This window comes from Dreissena polymorpha, chromosome 6 (genome assembly GCF_020536995.1).
Source record: "Dreissena polymorpha isolate Duluth1 chromosome 6, UMN_Dpol_1.0, whole genome shotgun sequence".
Classification (NCBI taxonomy): Eukaryota; Metazoa; Mollusca; class Bivalvia; order Myida; family Dreissenidae; genus Dreissena; species Dreissena polymorpha.
This window is the reverse complement of record NC_068360.1, coordinates 11,433,012-11,452,865: the sequence shown is the minus strand read 5'-3', so window position 1 is coordinate 11,452,865 and position 19,854 is coordinate 11,433,012. Positions and strand designations below refer to the sequence as shown.

At 36.2% G+C, this 19,854-nt stretch overlaps 1 protein-coding gene across 5 annotated transcripts in view; it reads left to right on the top strand.

Annotated features, from left to right (window-relative positions):
* The window catches only part of LOC127836301 (phosphatidylinositol 3,4,5-trisphosphate 5-phosphatase 2A-like), a 120,530-nt gene that overhangs the window by 50,058 nt on the left and 50,618 nt on the right, over nt 1-19,854 (top strand). For all 5 annotated transcript variants that reach the window (XM_052362815.1, XM_052362814.1, XM_052362817.1 and 2 more), the window contains 6 exons: nt 5,548-5,721; nt 13,776-13,839; nt 15,583-15,730; nt 16,305-16,470; nt 17,704-17,844; nt 18,962-19,055. In XM_052362815.1, the coding sequence (XP_052218775.1) occupies nt 5,588-5,721; nt 13,776-13,839; nt 15,583-15,730; nt 16,305-16,470; nt 17,704-17,844; nt 18,962-19,055 (747 nt within the window). In that variant the 5' untranslated portion in view covers nt 5,548-5,587. The remainder of the gene's footprint in view (nt 1-5,547; nt 5,722-13,775; nt 13,840-15,582; nt 15,731-16,304; nt 16,471-17,703; nt 17,845-18,961; nt 19,056-19,854) is intronic.

Below are 19,854 nucleotides of genomic sequence, written 5' to 3'. Positions count from 1 at the left end.
GGGTTAAAATACTTCCATATAATTTGTTTGTAATGTTTCTGCTATGTATGTGCATGGTTTAGTTTTTAGTAACTTACAAATCAGCCCCACAGGTTTTATTACCATCATCTTGTTGTAAAAAAAGAATTGATGATGTCGAATTTTAGAATAAAGAAATTTGTTTAAAATTAAGACACAGATTTTTATGCTCCCCCAAAATTTATTTTGGGGGGGAGCATATAGTCGCTGCTTCGTCTGTCTGTGCCTGTGTGTGTGCGTCTGTCTTTCCGTCTGTCTGTCTTGCACAATTTTTGTTCGGGCTATTTCTCAGCAACTAATTACCGGAATTCAATGAAACTTTATGGGAAGCTTCACTACCAAGAGGAGATGTGCATATTATCAGTGGGTTCTGGTCGGATGATTTTTCACATAGTTATGGCCCTTTGAAATTTCTATAAAAAAATTATGGTCCCCCCAACTACTGTGCCCTCAAGACGTTTCCTTTTATCTGAATATATAGTGCAATATTGTGACAAAAAACACTTTGGGGAGCATCACCTGTCTCTGACGGTTTCTTGTTTTTATTTCTAGAAAAAATAGAGTCATTTATGAAATTAAGTAGTTTGGATGTAAAAAATATAGGGTCACCAAAAAAAACTTTTTGAATAAAAAAAGAGTATCCAAAAATTACAGTATTCAAGAACTTTCCCTAAATATTTCCCATCTGGAATCAGCATTTTGGACCTAAGACCATGTTCGAATCTCAAAGGTCATTGTCACTTAGAGAACAAATGTTGAATTTTGTGATAATACATTTACCCAAATGTTTACCATGTAAAGGCCCCGTTGTATGAAAGGTTTTGTCTGCATTTCCAAATACTAAATGCAAATGTTTACCATGAAGAGACACAGTTGTACATGTTAGACTTGCTCAAATGTCAAGGTCACAAATAGCGATCAAAGGTCAAATTTAAGGCTAATACCACTTGTTTGATCTGTAACTTAAATAAATAATCATTTCACAAGCAACATCATAATAAAAATTGGCTAATATGTTCATACCCTTGAGAGAGTAATGCCTGTGTCCCAAGCTCAAAGGTCAAGGTCATCATGGTTTTTTAATACTTACAATATGATGGCATTTTTGACAATTGTCTCTGCACATCACACTTTGATGACAAGCATCTTGTCTTATCATGGCATGCACCAAATGCATCCAATGTGTTGTGTTCTGAGTAAACTGGGCTATATGCATGTGGGTAATGTGTCATCCCAGGGACGACACTTTCTGCCTAAACTTGATTTTTGGTAAGGAGGGACTTCCTTGAAACTAATAAAAATATAAAAGCGGAAAGTTGTGTCCCAGATTAGCCTGTGCAGACTGCACAGGCTAATCTGGGACAACTCTTTACGCACATGCATTATGCCCAGTTTTCTCCGAACACGACTCAAATAATCTATCTGAAATGAATCAGTCCACGGGCATTACATTGGGTAGGTTTTCACTATCAGAATGTTCACAGACTGTGAATCCCAGATTTTATCTGGCAATGAAAGACAATAGTCCTGAAATTTTGAACTGTTTGATCATTCTGCAATTCCTTGTCTCAATATATATAAATATCCAGGTGGCTCATAGTGTCTTCTGACAATTCATCTCTTCTTCTGACAGCTTGGTTGGTCTTAGATTGATCCAGATTATTTTGGGTTTTATCATTAGGTTTTATCAAGGTGTTATCAAGGTTTACCTGTTGCTTTACAGTCTTTTTACAAGGCTCTAGCATAACACATTTTCCCTTTTTGCTGTCAATTAGTAGAAGACGGATTGGTTAGAACATGGTTCTGAATAAGTTTTCAAAATAATAGATGCCTATGGCTTGATACACCAGACCAAAATTGGGCTTGATATAAATGTTACTAAGCTCAGCAATAAGTTGTTCATGCGTCTTTGTTGTTTTCATTAAATGGTATGGCCTGGGTTTTAATAACAAATCTTAGATATATACTCTTTTTGATCTCCATCATAAAATAAATAGAACAGGTGGAATTTTCAGGAAATATGTTTTCCGTTGATAACTACTTAACCAACCTTAAATTGTGTTAATTAATGGTTATTGGAGTTTCTTTAGACATGATAAAAATTCAGAAACAGATGTAAATCCTTAAGCCGATGTGAAAATGATTTGCAAATGTATGAATGTGGAAAAGCAATTGACCAATGCGTGATCCCCAAATAACTAACTGCCTGTTTTACCAATTTTCAATTTTCCAGAAGTTCTATAATGAGTACTTTTACCAGGTTGTCTAAACAATGTCAAGGGGGGTAAACTTTGATCTGCTGTTAATATGTTATAAATGTTATTGCAACTTATCAAAACTGTTGTTTTATTGTTTGTTTTTGTCTTTGAGAGTTGATATGGTTTATAGATAAGGCAAGTTATTGGTGTATAAAATCATTTGATCTATTTTGAATTATTACTTTTGATCTAATGGTTTAAGACTATTCAAATGTGTCTTGTTCTGAGAAAACTGGGCATAATGCATGTGCATAAAGTGTCATCCCAGATTAGCCTGTGCAGTCCGCACGGGCTAATCAGGGACGACACTTTCCACTTTTATAGTAGTTTTAGTTTCAAGGAAGTCCCTCCTTGCCGAAAATCAAGCTAAGGTGGAAAGTGTCGTCCCTGATTAGCTTGTGCGGACTGCACAGGCTAATCTGGGATGACACTTTATGCACATGCATTATGCCCAGTTTTCTCAGAACAAGACACAAATATTAGAGTACATTAAGTTAAAATTCATATCTAAACTCTTGTAAATAGAAAAATCAGCTGTACAAAGTATTAAACTATGAGAAATCATTTTTGGTTTTAAAATGGCTAAGTGCATATTTTTATGCCCCCTGTAGGGTGGCATATAGCAGTTGAACTGTCCGTCAGTCCGTCCGTCCGTCCGAAAACTTTAATGGTCATAACTTTTTAAATATTTAACATAGCAACTTGATATTTGGCATGCTTTTGCATGTCATGGAGCTGCACATTTTGAGTGGTGAAAGGTGAAGGTCAAGGTCATCCTTCAATGTCAAATGTCTAATATATGGCGTCTGTCCGTCCATCAGAAAACTTTAACACTATTGAAGATAGCAACTTGATATTTGGCATGCATGTGTATCTACTGGAGCTGAACATTTTGAGTGGTGAAAGGTGAAGATCAAGGTCATCTTTCAAGGTCAAATGTAAAATATTCCGTCCATCCGAAAACTTAAACATTGGCCATAACTTTTTCACTATTTAAGATAGCAACTTGATATGTGGCATGCATGTGTATCTCATGGAGCTGCAAATTTTGAGTGGTGAAAGGTCAAGGTCATCCTTCAAGGTCAAAGGTCAAATTTTGCAATATTGAAGAAAGCAACTAGATATTTAAAATGCATGCATATCTCATGGAGTTGCACAATTTTGAGTGGTGAAAGGTCAAGGTCATCCTTCAAGGTCAAGGTCAAAGGTCATATTTTTAACATTGAAGATATTGATATCTTTTTCACTATTGAAGATAGCAACTTGATATTTTGCATGCATTTGTATCTCATGGAGCTGCACATTTTGAGTGGTGAAAGGTCAAGGTCATCCTTCAAGGGTCAAAGGTCAAATTTTGCAATATTGAAGAAAGCAACTTGATATTTAAAATGCATGTGTATCTCATGGAGCTGCACGTTTTGAGTGGTGAAAGGTCAAGGTCATCCTTCCAAGGTCAAAGGTCAAATTTATGGCTTCATAGCAGCGCAATAGGGGGCATTGTGTTTTTGACAAACACTTCTCTTGTTATTTCTCATTAGATCTAACATTGTTATATTTACCTAGTACTCCAGTCAATGCTTCTCACGTGGGTGACCTGGATTTAACCCATTTATGCCTAGCGTCTAGAAAAAGGCCTTGGCAAACAGCGTAGACCCAGATCTCATCAGAGTCTGCGCTGTTTGCTAAAAGAATTTCTCTTAGAAATATTCTAAATATCGAAATAAATATACTAGACATCCTTAATTTTGGAAATAAATTGATCCAATTTAGAAGGAAGGGAGAGTCCACTAGGCATACATGGGTTAATCCCTGTTCCTGGAAGCATGTGAGTGTGGTTGTGGTCACAATATTGAACAGGTGGAGTTTCTTTCAGCTACTCTGTCTTCTCACACACAACACAAGACCACACCAAAATAAAAATACACTGTAACTCCAATATAAAGCGCTCCGTTATAACGCTGAATCCAATATAACGCGGAGGGTGCTGTGATCCCATTTTTTCTCCAACCTTCCATTTGATTTCTGATTCAAATCGGTATTATGCAACTTCATGTATTTTCAGACAATGCAAAGATGGCGGGAATGTGACAGTCATGTTGATTGCTTTATTCAACCGTCCGTTTAACCGATTATAATCGCCTCGAGGTTAAACAACACCGACAGCTAATTGGTGTTAATCTGTTGTGTAATGTCAATAAAGGTGTGAAAAACTCGCGTGTCAGTGTTTATTACATGTATTCCTCATCAGAGCGGTTCAGTGCGATAATTTCCATAAGTTAAGTGCAAGCGGGATAGTTATACAATTCAAGTAATTCAAAACGATTGTAACATTCTTACTTTGATATGGTTGCAGTTTGACTATATTAAATGAGCGGCTGTGAAATATACTGCTTACTGTATAAAACAACTTTTTCTGTCATTTCATTATCATTCTAGTATTATGTCATTTAATCTTTCAGTTCGTGTATAAGAAATTAAATAATGCAGACGATTCATTTAAATGCGAACGCAGTGTACCGGCAATTGTTAACAGAGTTTCACTTTCGTTTTCGCGCGGTATCAGAAAGTCCCTGGGAAACACGTTTTTTGCATGCGTATGACGCAATAAAACAATTTTTTGTACATTAGTTGTATTGCATTCAATCTAAATTTAAAGTCGCTCGTCTAATGAAAGCTCTGCCCCATAATGCACTGTACTCTTAACACTTCTGAAAATGGCATATATGCGAACGGTTGTGTTTACGAATTTCTTAAACATATATCGTCATTAATGTTTAAGATTATTATTTTTTAAGTGATGTTGTAATTTCATTGGATTATTGGATAAATGTGCACATAAGAAAAGCGGTATGTATACTGTTATCGATACGATTCGGTTTATATGCATGTATTTGCGTCAACACAGCATGGCAATATACATGACCTATATTATAGGCTATTCTATACCTGTTTTTTTTATAGCGCCCTGCAGTAAATGAGCTCAAAACCTATAACACAGATCCGTTATAACGCTGTTTCGCGGCTTGGACCCCATTGACCGCGCTATGTTGGAGTTACAGTGTATATTTAAGTAAAAAACAATAGCTGAACATTTGAGCTTTATTAAAAAAAATCATCCCAACTTTCGTAAGTCAAATAGTTAATTAGGTAGGAGTGATTTGACACACTCTTGGTTCTCACATTATGTAGCCACCTCATAAACTTCGAAATACACACACACGCACAGACACACTCAACTTTCCTAAAATTGTTCTCTACTTTGTGATTCCAGGTACACGAGGCCCCCACAGTTACGTGACATCCATACGAGGATGTCCGTTGCATTCTTTCACAAGGGGATCACACGCTTCCAGGCCGAGGTGCTGCTGACCCAGGCCAAGGATGATGGGAGTTTCCTTGTGCGTGACTCAGAGTCCCTGTCTGGAGCGTACGTCCTCTGTGTGCTGTAAGTAGGCCAAGGGGCTCGCTTTGATTATCATTCATGTGGGTTTTTAGCATTTTCATAAAGAAACAACCTAAGGGAATATTAACTTTGATTGTTTCAAGTTAAATTTCTTTTCATATATAATATGTGAAATCCTGGTTTTCTGCTTATAAAAGGCACACACAATATTAATTCAAGCAATATTTACTTGTTTTAAACCTGTAAAGTTCAAAATATAAGAACGTACTAGATACCTTTGTAATATTATGATTTAAAAAAGTTTATTTAGTATTCACAGAGGGGTTGATGAATATGTCCTGGATAACTTTGTGGTAAAGGTGATCCTATTGGGTGAATATGGCTATTCTTGTAAGTCACTGTAATCGTGATCAGTGTGGTCCATAGTCTTTAGCAATTAATGATGGCCCACTTTGAAGAAGCAGGGGTAAAGGTGTATTGCTTTACACATGTCTGTCAGTTGGTTGCTGCCTTGGTCAGTTGGTTGCTGCCTCAGACAGTTGGCTTGTTGGTCAGTAGATCATTTCATTTCAAAGTGGTGCCCAGGGGAAGGTTTATCCCATGATCAGGCAATCAGCCTATGATCCTGCCATTTGATATGATTGTCCCTTCAGATGAAAGGAAAAGACTAATTGATTTTGTGTTTAACATGGTCAAAGGTCAAGGTCAAATGGGCTTGAACCATGAAATTTGAACCACACTGGTTTACCTTTTGTCCTACAATCATGGAATTTAGTATGATGGTTTCTCGATATGACAAGAAGCTGGCTATCAATGCTAGCATTCACTGGTCCAAAGGAACATGATATGACAGACCATTTTTTTTCTCAATGAAATCTTGACCCATCATTATGCAATTAGTTATTTGATGGTTACTAGGGATGAGAGGAAGACTTCTTATGAGATTGAGGTTGCAGGGACAAATGCAAATGCAAGTGGTGAGATGAGATGGTGTGTGTGTGTATGGGGGGGGGGGGGGGGGTAAACATGTTATGCAAACATATCTTGTTTATATTTTATTGAATCCAACTACAGTCAATCTTGTATTTAGAGACCACTAAAGGGAGTAACCAAAAGTGGTCTCTTAATAAAATGGTCTTTAAATAAAAAAAAGGCCATTTGTGATGGATGCAGACCATTGATTTTAAATCCAGATATCGGATTATCTCCTTTTAACACAGGTATTTCTGCTTTTGTAATCAAATGAATCTAAATATAAATAAAATGAATAAAACATTTTTTTACTAAAATAAGTTGTATTTGTTCTCTCTAATTCTAAATACAATGTAAATGGTTTGCACGGAGAATGGGTTTTTCCGACTCCAAACTCATTCGCGATTAAATTTACGTGCACTTTTACTCTTTGACACTTCCAATACCCGATTTTTTCTGATTTAATACTTTCCGTTTTGACATTTTAATTTCTGCATGTAAGCTTATATATATATATATATATATATATGACTCGATTATGGTACATAGGGAAATAAATAAAACACCTTGATTGAAAACTAAATAAACACGCCTGATTGGAAAATTTGCTAACACAAACTAATTAGCATAATAACAATTACATTTTGTAATGAACAGATTTCGGTACATGTTACCGATTAATAGTTTATGTTTTACACCTCTCGAGAACACTGTGAAAATGTTTGTCGCGTTGGCGCATTGTTTCTGCAATAAAATCGGCGATCAAATTTGTCACTTAACGTCCCAGATAGTAAACTCTTTAACCCGTAGACTGAACTGGCAATACCTCACTGTATTATTCGACACCAAAAATTGATACGCAGTCAGCATTAACACTGGTCAGAACCGGTCATCGAGACAAAGGAAAATGGCTGGTGTGAAATCAAAACAAAGGTGTAATCGTTTATTTTATCGGCTTAGATAAACAATCAACACTGATTTGTCCCTGAACGGTCAACAGATTTACCACTTTTACCTTAAAGCGGTCGCTTAATTCAAGACTCGGGCATCATAATACACTAAAATCAGCGGTCACTGGTTGCGTAAGACAAAAGTCACTTAATACAACACGAAAATATAGGTAAAACGCTCGGGGCGGGATTTAAAGTGGTCGCATAAGACAAAAGTCGCTTAATTCAAGTGGTCGCAAGCACAAGATTGACTGTACTATGGCTAACCTTTTTTGGGGTTAAATTTACTGCTAACATTAAGGTGCAATATCATTTCTTTCTTTTCTGCACTCACACTGTTTTGCAAAAATTGATATGCCAGGACACCAAAGATGTTTATCTTTATCAGTTATTTTTAAGATTGAGAAATGGTCATGAAAAGCGTGATAGAAAATATCAAGTTACAGGCTGTACAGAAAATCGTGCTTAACAAACAAAGAACTTTCCTTATTTTACACCTGTAGGGGAATTTTGTGTTTAAACTTGTTACATGAATTGTCAGATATGGACTGGTATTATATTACGGCTTCTTGTATACCAAGGAATCTATTTCACTTAAGATATCGCATTGAAGGATTCTTGTGTGTTTTTAGCTCACCTGTCACAAAGTGACATGGTGAGCTTATGTGACCATGTGATGTCCAGCGTCCGTTGTGTGTGCGTGCGTGTGTGCGTGCGTCCGTCCGTCATCAATTTGTTTGTGTAGACAGTAGAGGTCACAGTTTTCATCTTATCTTTATGTAATTTGGTCAGAATGTTTATCTTGATGAAATCTGGGTTGGGATTGTATTTGGGTCATCTTGGGTCAAAAACTAGGTCACTAGGTCAAAAACTAGGTCAAATAAAAGACAATTCTTGTGTAGACAATAGAGGTTGCAGTTTTCATCCAATCTTTATGAAATTTTGTCAGAATGTTTATTTTAATAAAATCTGGGTTGGGATTGTATTTGGATCATCTGGGGTCAAAAACTAGGTCACTAGGTCAAAAACTAGGTCAAATAATAGAAAAACCTTGTGTAGACAGTAGAGGTTACAGTTTTCATCCAATCTTTATGAAATTTGGTCAGAATGTTTATCTTGATGAAATCTGGGAAGGGATTGTATTTGGGTCATCTGGGGTAAAAAACTAGGTCACTAGGTCAAATAATAGAAAAACCTTGTGTAGACAAAAGAGGTCGCAGTTTTCATCCAATCTTTATGAAATTTGGTCAGAATGTTTATCTTGATGAAATCTGGGTTCTGATTGTATTTGGGTCATCTGAGGTAAAAAAAACTAGGTCACTAGGTCAAATAATAGAAGAAAACGTCAACAATTTGTTTGTGTAGACAGTAGAGGTCACAGTTTTCATCCAATCCTTATGAAATTTGGTCAGAATGTTTATCTTGATGAAATTTGGGTTGGGATTTTTTGGGGTCATCTGGGGTCAAAAACTAGGTCACTAGGTCAAAAACTAGGTCACTAGGTTAAATAATAGAAAAACCATTGTATAGACAATAGAGGTCACAGTTTTCATCCAATCTTTATGAAATTTGGTCAGAATGTTTATCTTGATGAAATCTGGGTTGGGATTGTATTTGGGTCATCAGTGGTCAAAAACTAGGTCACTAGGTCAAATCTTAGAAAAACCTTGTGAAGACAATATAGATCATAGTTTTCAGCTAATCTTAATGAGATGTGGGCAGAATGTTTATCTTGATAATATCTGATTTTGGATTGTATATGGGTCATCTCGGGTCAAAAATTAGGTCACCAGGCCAATTCTAGTAAAACCTTGTGTAGATAAAAGAGGCCACAGTTTTCATAATGTCTTTATGTAATTTTGTCAGAATGTATTGATTGATAAAGTCTGGCTTGGGATTGTATATGGGTCTGATAGAATTTAAGTTGATGTAGCAAGGTTAGTCAGGTTAGCGATTCAGGGCCATCATTGCCCTCTTGTTTTATTTTATGAGTTTTTGCAACCCAATTCTTTAATTGCATCCTTATCCACAAAATCATGGGTTCAAAGAATCACTCAAACTTTCAGATTGTTGTGGATTTAGCTTTTTTTAAGCTATAATTATATCAACAGCTGATTCCTTGCATAGATTGACAATAACTTTGGTTGTAATAAATGATCATATTAATTTTGTATGATTTACTGAAAATCATGATGTTTTTCATGCCGCATTAGACTATGTTGTCAAGATAACTAACAGTGTTTGGGCACTGAAACTTTGATTTTGCCTAAAGGAACTTCTAGAAAGTTCAACAATATTTTTATTCTTGATTTGAAGAAGTAACTTTATAGTGTTCAGTCTGAGACTGTTATCAAAATATAGAAAGGGAATATTGTATTGCCCTAACTGAAACCTCTAGCTCACTCCAGCACAGATTTCAAGGGCTAATAAGCTCAACGGTCATTGCCTGATTACACTGTAACTCCAATATAACGCGAATGACGGGGTCCAAGCCACGCAACAGCGTTATAAACGGACAGCGTTATAAGTTTTGAGCTTATTTATTTTAGGGGCTATAAAAACAGGTAAAGACTATAGCCTATAATATAGGTCCTGTGTATCGTCATGCTGTGTTGTCATCCGCAAATGCATGCATGTAAACGGAATCGAACGATAACACTGTATAACTACCGCTTTTCTAATGTGCACATTTATCCGATAATCCAATATAATTACATCACTTACGAAAAAATAATGTTTAACATTTATGACAAGAAATATGTTTACGAAGTTCGTAAACAAATTCATATGCCTACGCCATTTTTCAGAAAAATTAGTACAGTGCATTATGGGACACAGCTTTTATTGGACGAGCGAATTTAGATTGAATGCAATACGATACATGTACAAAGAAATGTTTTATTGCGTCATACGCAGCATGTGAAAAACGTGCTTTCCGTGGACTTTCTGATAACGGGCAAAAATTTAAGTGCATCTCTGTTAACTATTACACTGCGTTAGCATGTAAATAAATCGTCAGGATTTTTAAATTTATTTTTCGTATACGTACTGAAACATTAAACACACACAAAGATATTTTTATTTATCAAGCATGTGTAGCATATAATAAACGATAACACACTTACTCAGCCATAGTTTATACAATGAAATACAATACGCGATAAATACAAAACATAAACAGGTAATCGTTTTAAATAACTTTAATTTGATAATTATTCCGCTTGCACTTGCCTTATTGAAATTAGCGCATCGAACCGCTCTGATAGGGAATACATGTAATAAACACCGACTCGCGAGTTTTCACACCTTTATTGACATTACACAACAGATTAACACCAATTAGCTGTCGAGTGTCGTTTAACCTCTAATCGATTAAAATCAGTTAAACGGACGGATAAAGCAATCAAGCTGTGATCGCCGGCTTCTTTGAATTTATGAAAAATACATGAAGTTGCATAACACGGATTTGAATCAGAAATGGAAGGTTGGAGAAAAAACGGGATCCAAGCACCCCCCGCGTTATATTGGACACAGCGTTATAACGGACCGCAATATATTGGAGTTAAAGTGTATTCATTAATATGCATTGCCATTAATGACATTGTTAATATTTAAAAAAAATCCTAGTTTTAGTCACAACAACAAGATTTTTTCCGAATTCAAATGGACCTGACCTCTTTACCAAAATAGTGAAAGAAATACTGTTTAAAATAATTGTTCTTAAAACGCCATATTTAAGACAATTGTTTTACTGAAGATGATTTACTTTTCATGATTTATGGGGAATGGATTCCAGGATGAAGCAAGTGCCAGATTTTTGTCAAGAACATCTGTTGTCTGGCAAAGCTCTCTGGTACCTCAACAATTTTCTGTAAAATTTCATTCCCCCTGCAATAAGTGTGCAATGCTTGCATGTATGGCGAGATACGCAAGTTGGTGCTGGATTCTGGAAATGTGAATGGAGAGTGTGCTGTGGATGTTTATGTGACTAGAGGAGTATCAGTTTAATATAGGTATCGCAAAGTAACTGATTCAAAAAGTGATTACTAAGGGTATATGATTTTAACCCATTTAAGCCTAGTGGACTCTCCCATCCTTCTAAATTGGATCAATTTATTTCCTAAATAAGGGATGTCTAGTATATTTATTTCTATATTTAGAATATTTCTTACAGAAATTCCTTTAAGCAAACAGTGCAGACCCTGATGAGACTCCGCATCATGCGGCGTCTCATCTGGGTCTGCGCTGTTTGCCAAAGCCTTTTTTCTAGACGCTAGGCATAAATGGGTTAAGGGTATGGTTATTGCTCTATTATCTTTGCAAGTTTTTCCTAGGATATCTGCATATATGACTTGCATTAGGAATGCATAAATGAAAAGTAAATGCTTGTATCTTGTTGTAATTGGGATTTAAAATAAGGCACACATTTTCCAGTTCTAAAGATTTTGTACTTTGCCAACTTGATTTCTAAGTGCCCCCAACATTCCAGCATTTTAGTTCGAAAGTTAGTGAGGAAAACACATGACATTATATTTGATTTTTAGCTCACCTGAAAAAAAAAGGTGAGCTTTTGTGATCGGTCTTTGTCCGTCGTCTGTCCGTCCGTCCACATTTGTTTGTAAACACTCTAGAGGCCACATTTTTTGGCGGATTTTCATGAAACTTGGTAAGAAGCTTTGTCCCAATGATATCTCTGTCGAGTTCGAAACTGGGTCATGCCGGGGCAAAAACTAAGTCACTAGGTCAAAAAAAAGAAAAACCTTGTAAACACTGTAGAAAATACATTTCATGCCCAATCTTCATGTTACTTTGTCAAAATGTTTGTCTTAATGATATGTTGGTTGAGTTCATTAGTGGTTCCAGTCCATTGAAAAACATGGCCACCAGTGGGCGGGGCAGTTTTCCTTATTTGGCTATAGAGAAACCTTGTAAACACTCTAAAAGTCACAATTTTAGCCCAATTATCATGAAACTTAGTCAAAACATTGGTTTTATTGATATCTCGAACGAGTTCGAAAATGGTCCAGATTGGTGAAAAAACATGGCCGCCAGTGGGCGGGGCATTTTTCTCTATAATTATTATGTATGAAGTGAAAACATGTGAACACTATAGAAGTCACATTTTTGGCACAATTTTAATGAAATTTGGTCAGAACATTTGTTTCCTAGATACGAGAGTTTAGTTTGAAAATGGTTCAGGTCCGTTGAATAACATGGCTAATGGGGGGGGGCCAGTTTTCTTATGTTTATATAGTAAAAAATTAAAGCTTGTGAATACTCTAGAAGTCACATTTTTTGCCCAATCATCATGAAACTTGGTGAAAAGATTGGTTTTATATATATCTCAGATGAGTTCGCAAATGATCCCAATCGGTCAGCAAATATGGCCATTAGGGGTGGGGGGTGGTGGGGCAGTTTTCCTTATATGACTAGAGAGAAACCTTGTGAACACTATAGATGTCACATTTTTTGCCTAATCATCGTGAAACTTAGTCAATACATTTGTTCGATTGATTTCTCTGACAAGTTGGAAAATGGCTTAGATCGGTGAACAAAACACTTTTTAGCTCACCTGATTGCTCAGGTGAGATTTTAGGATGGGTCTTTGTCCGCCGTCCGTCCGTCCACATTTTTAAACACTCTAGCATTCACATTTCTCAAGCATTATTTATCAAAGTTGCTGAAAGATCTCCGTCAAGTTTGATAATGAGCAAAGTTGCATAATTAATAATAATGTCTCTAATAGATTGTCAAAATTTTCATTATATTATACAAAATCCTTGTTAACTCTCTTGAGGTCACAATTTTGTTTCAGATTTTATTAATCTTGGTCATAATATCTATTTATTTAAGCAAAGTTTGATGTTTGGTCATGGGGGTCAACTCAAAATATAGGTCACCAGGTCATATCTTACAAAAACAAAAACACTCCATAATGGTTCAATAATGATGAAACTTTACCAGGATGTATGTCTGGACAATATCTAGGTCAAATTTGACGTTTGATAAAGATTGAATGAACCCACTCCTCTCAGGTGAGCGAACTAGGGCCATTTTGGCCCTCTTGTTTTAATTCTTTGCAGGTGGCAATCCAAGTTTTGATTTCTTTGATTTTTAAAGGATGCTTTTCATTGTGCACAAGATATCATCTATGGATTGTTGCACTGTTTACAGAATGCAATCCAAGGTGCATCAGTACAGGGTTCTACCTGGCCCAGACTGCAAGCTGCATGTTCAGGTAACTTACAAGAATAGCTTACATTGTAGCCACAAGTTGGTATCCATAGGAGCCTCACTGTAGGGAAACTTGGCTTAATGCAATATTTTAATAAATTGTCTTTTTTCAATAATGCATTGTATGCAGTTTTACCTTTAGTATTTAATATATTTTGGAAAGTAAAAGTAAAGTAGATACTTAAACTTATAATATTGCTTCATTATGCCCCCCTACGAAGAAGAGGTGGTATATTGTTTTGCTGGATGTCGGTCTGTATGTCAGTCAGTCTGTCGGTAGACCAGTTCGTTTCCGATCAATAACTTGTCAACGAATTGACCAATTGGCTTGATACTTCACATGTGCATTGGCCTTGGACAGTAGAAGACCCCATTGAAATTGGGGTCACCAGGTCAAAGGTCAAGGTCGCTATCTCACTAAGTGTGAAAATCATTTCCAATCAATAATTTGTTAACCAACTGACCCATTGGCTTGATACTTAACATGTGCATTGGCCTTGGACAGTAGATGACTTCTATAGTAATTGGGGTCACAAGGTCAAAGGTTAAGGTCACTATCACAATAAGTGTGAAAATCGTTTCCAATCAATAAATTGTCAACAAATTGACTGATTGGCTTGATATTTCACATGTGCATAGGCCTTGTACAGTAGATGACCCCTATTGAAATTGGGGTTACTTGGTGAAAGGTCAAGGTCACTGTCACAATAAGTGGGGAAATTGGTTCCGATCAATAACTCATCAACGTATTGACCGATTTGCTTGATACTTTGCATGTTTATTGGCCTTAACCTGAGTAGATCACCCCTATTGAAAATTGGGTCATTAGGTCAAAGGTCAAGGTCACTGTCACAATAAGTGGGAAAATCATTTCCGATCAATGACTGGTCAACAAATTGACCGATTGGCTTGATACTTCCCAGGTGCATTGGAATTGGAAAGTAGATGACCCTTATTGAAATTGGGATCACTAGATCAAAGGTCATGGTCACTGTCGCAATAAGTTGGAAAATCCTTTCTGATCAATAACTTTTCAATGAATAAACGGATTGGCTAGATACCTCCCATGTGAATTGGCCTTGGACAATAGATTACCCCTATTGCAATTAAGGTCACTAAGTCAGAGGTCAAAGTCGCTGTCACAATAAGTGTGAAAATTGTTTCTGATCAATAACTCATCAACAAATTGACTGATTGGCTTGATACTTCACATGTGCATTGGCCTTGGACAGTAGATGATTTCTTTTGAAATTAGGGTCACTAGTTCAAAGCTCTGTTTGGGGGGCATATGAATCGGACAGCGGAACTCTTGTTTTAATGGATTTGCTACAAAACTTGATGTTAATTGGATTTTATCTTTAATTCTAACAAAATGAAACTATGCCCATGTGTGCATGAAAGCATTTTAACATTACAACTATAATGATAAAATTACATCACTGTTACGAAAAAAGTGATGGAAAAATGTTTATTATACTTAAGGTATAGACAGATAAATACAAATGAAAAATGCAACAGGGACATGAAATAAATGTAAATTTATGTCCATCCAAAGTGTGATGTCTTATATAATAGTCACATAGTAAAGTGTTGATGTAAAATAGACTTTCATGGTAGCATAATGTAAAATAGACTTTCATGGTAGCATAGTGCACTGAATTGATGACAAATCCTTAGATTATCTTCCTAAGGCAAACAAGAAGACACAGCAAACCTATTATACAGTGTGCATGGTTTGTGATTGCAGTCAGAAGGAGGTACTATTCAGCGAGGTTACAACGACCTGACAGAGCTGATAGCAGACTACATCAAGAAGAAGGAGAACAATGGCCTGATTTGTGCCTTGGTGCACCCTGTACCACCAGATGGCTCCTCAGAAGATGTCACTCTCTCAGGTAGGGAATGCTGCATCCATGTTATGTCTTTCTTACTCTTTCCAAAACGAATGATCCCTTTACTGCTAAGAAGCAAAGAGAAAAAGCTTTATGCAACCAGCATAAAACCTGCGAGTAATTTGCAGTCTGTTCAGGTATTATGCTGTTTGCTGCTCATCAGTATGTTAGGGTTGGAAATGAAGCCTTGTAAACTTGAGTCTTGTAATAAAGGTCTTTAATATTATTGGATTTTTGGACAACAAATATGTCAAAATGTTTATCTAAGTGGTAAAGGATTAAATATAAGATTTTGTACCTTTTGGCACCCATGATAAGCTGTGTGGTCGTGGTTTTCAAAATGAGCTGCGTTATGGTAAAGCTGGGTCTGATGCATATGAATAAAGTTTTGTCCCAGATTAACCTGATTAGTCTGGATTTTCGTTCAGAAAATACTTACTTTTTAGAAAAATGGCATAAAGTGGAAAGTTTTGTCCTTGATAAACTTACTGCAAAAGCTTGTTTAGGACTTTTCTTTACCCTCATGCATTAAGCCCAGTTTTCCCAAAATGTTGCTAAAATGAACACAATATTTCAGATGATGAGGATGACGAGGAAGATGAGGAGGATGAAGACGAAGACTTTGTTGAGATGCCTCCTCTCAGAAGTCCCCCTCCTGGCCAGAAAGAGCGCAAATCCAACGGTCATGCGGACCATGACAAACTAGATCTCCAGAAAAGATTCACACAACTTGATCTGTCACAGTGTGTACAAGATAATAAAAAAACTAACAAGTTTTTTATTTTCTTCGTAAGATATTACAGACATGCACACATACATACAAGCATTTATTAAACATAGTATTTTAAGAACATGTATTGGAGGGGAACATAAACTATTCTTTCCATAAGATACAACATGCATACATGAACGCATGTTATTTACAGAATATTTAAGTGCAGCTATTTGAGTACAGCATACATGAAGTTATGAAACATACATTCATTTTACAATTCATACGATTTAATATTGCTAGCACTATAGCAACAAATTTGCTTACATATATTATAAAACTTTTGTTGTAGGTATGTACATCTTTTGTCTGTATTTACCCTTTGCATGCTGGGAAATTTGTCTTCTGCTAAAATGTTGTCTGCTGAATTTCTAAAATTAGCATTTTCTTCGATTTTTTTCAAAGAATACTATCAGAATAGCAAACAGTTTGGATCCTGATGAGATGCCACGTTCTGTGGCGTCTCATCTGGATCCAAACTGTTTGCAAAGGCCTTCAAAATTCGGTTCCCGCACTGAAAGGGTTAAATTGTGTGTACAAGATTTACAATTGAGCCTCATTCTGTGAAAACTGGGCTTAATGCATGTGCGTGAAGTGACGTTCCAGATTAGCCTGTGCTGTCTGCACAAGCAAATCAAGGACGACACTTTCTGCTTTTATGGGGTTTTGCGATTAACGGATGTCTGTTTTTAACACAAAAATCCAGTGTAGGCGAAAATTATTGCCCCTGATTATCCTGAGTTTACTGCACAGGCTTATTTGGGACAAGCCCTAAAGCACTTGCATAAAGTCCTTTTTCCCAAATTGTGGCTCAATTTAACTCTGAAATACCCATATATGGTGATGAAAAAAGTATTTGTATTTTTGTATTTATAGTAGCATATTGATATTGAGCTGTTACTTTCTTGTAGTTGGAAATGTATGCATTGTATTGCTTTCCCCGTAATAATTCTTTATGAAAAATCTAATAATGACACATGGTACAAAACTCATTTACATATGGCCAAACAATATCTAAAAAAGAGCAGCATAAGCAGAAATTTGAATGGTAAAACTGCAACAAATTGTTATTTGAGACTTATTAAGGATTTATATTCCACACTAAAAATGATCATTGAATAAGTCTGTGTCTTTTAAAACTTGAGCCTTTAAATGTTAATTTATTGCATGATTGCACTTTGACCCGACATTGTTGACCTTTCAGATGTGAAGCCAAGTTCAAGCAGGCCTTGAAGGACTACATAGACCATGGTGTGTCAAAGGACTCTGCCTCTCTGAATGCCGGGGACTCAGAACTGCACGAGTTCACAAAGCTACTCGAGTCCACTGCTGATGGACTCAGGAGGTAACCCAGTAGAGCCTGTAGTCACTGAGCTATGAAATGAGCTGTGTTTTTGGGTGTAATGTTAAGTCCTAGGGACTGCCTTACTGCATAGACTGGATTTTGGCTAAGAAGAGACTTCCTTTGAACATAAAAGCGGAAAGTTATGACCCTGGTGAGCCTTTGCAGACTGCATGAGCCTGTGCAGACTGCATGAGCCTACACAGACTGCATGAGCCTGTGCAGACTGCATGAGCCTGCGCAGACTGCTAAGGCTAATTTGGGATGACACTTAACACACATGCATTAAGCCCAGTGGCCTATTATTTTTTAATATTCACTTAAGAATTAAGTCCATATAATGTATTATATAATATAAATAAATACCATTCCAAGAACAAAAACTTTGCTTCTTTGATTTACTGCAGTCTTTAATTATGACAAAAAACCAGCTTTACTTTATGTTATTATAGCTTGTTATAACTGTTCTGATAGTCATTAATTTCGTTAGCATACATAACATGTATAAATTGTGTTCTTTATTTATACTTGGTTTTCTACAATATTCTGTTTCATGTGAAAAAACAATTGACCTGCTTTCTGGGAAGATGGGTCTTAATTCATGTGCGTAGTGTCATTTCATATTAACCTGTGCAGTTCTTTGGCAAATTAGGCATGTCATTTCCCGCCTTAACTGGATTTTTGTCCATAAGAGACTTCCTTTGTAGGAAAAGTGCCATTAAAGCAGAAAGTGTCGTCCTTTATTAGACTTCTCAGGCTTATCTTGGAAGACAATTTATGCAAATGCATTAAACCCTACTTCCCAGAACAAGGCTCAATAACGTATTAGTTAGTTTGTTAAATATGACAGCCAGTGTTTACCAGGATGTTCCAGTTAAAGACAAACACATGAAAGTGGTTTTGAGATTAGGTGTCACCCTTGAGAATGTTGTATATATCTAATATGTAATGGTTCTACCCAGGACCCAGACTCAAAATATGTACTGCATGGTTCTACCCAGAACACAGTCTCAAAATATGTACTGCATGGTTCTACCCAGGACCCAGACTCAAAATATGTACTGGTTCTACCCAGGACTCAGACATAAAAATGTAGCATAATTCTTTCCTTATTTTTTAGAGAACTGGACAAGTTCATGAGGAACATTGACACTCTTCATGAGCTGTTGAGGGTTGGGGACAGAAAACACTCAACACTGGATTCCAAACAAAAGGTACGAGTGCAGTCATACAGTCAGAGAAATGTTTACCACATGGAGACATATTTGGGTGATTACAAATTACAAAATTACTTTTTGTACTGATGTTTGGGAAAAACCAGCCGAGTGTTGGCATGTATTTGAAGAACTGTATTGTACATTTAAGGAAGCTTCTTTTTCTAATAATTTGTTATATAAAATTATTTTTCTTTGTCTATCAATAACTGTGTTTGTTTGATGTAAAATTGAAATTAGAATTATAATTTAGACCTAGGGTAAATGAAATTTAAGTGCAAGGTAGGACATAAATATTTATTGACCCCTACCGGTTTCACCAGAGGGGACTTATGGTATGCGCTCTGTGTGTCCGTTAGTCTGTCAGTCAGTGAGTCTGTCACACTTTTCTGGATCCTGCTAGATAGCTTTTAAAGTTCTTAATATTTTTTCATGAAACTTGAAACATGGATAGATGGCAATAAGGACATTATGCACGTCATTTCATTTTGTTCCTTCGTCAAAAATTCTGGTTACTTTGGCAACAAATAAAAAAAATCTGACAATGGTGGAGCCGGTAGGGGACATATATTGCTTGGCAATAGTCTTGATAGTTGGAAAATTATACTTATTTTTTATGTTGTTTATGTCTGAGTATTTGGATTTTTGTGTCACAAAACTTATGACAAGATATTTAGAAAACTGCTTCTTGACATGTGGTATTTTAGGTGTCCCTTCATGTGATACTTAGTTGACTGGTTACTGTAATGTACATTTCCGTTAATATTTTCTTTCACGCCATAGTTTAGAGAACATTTGG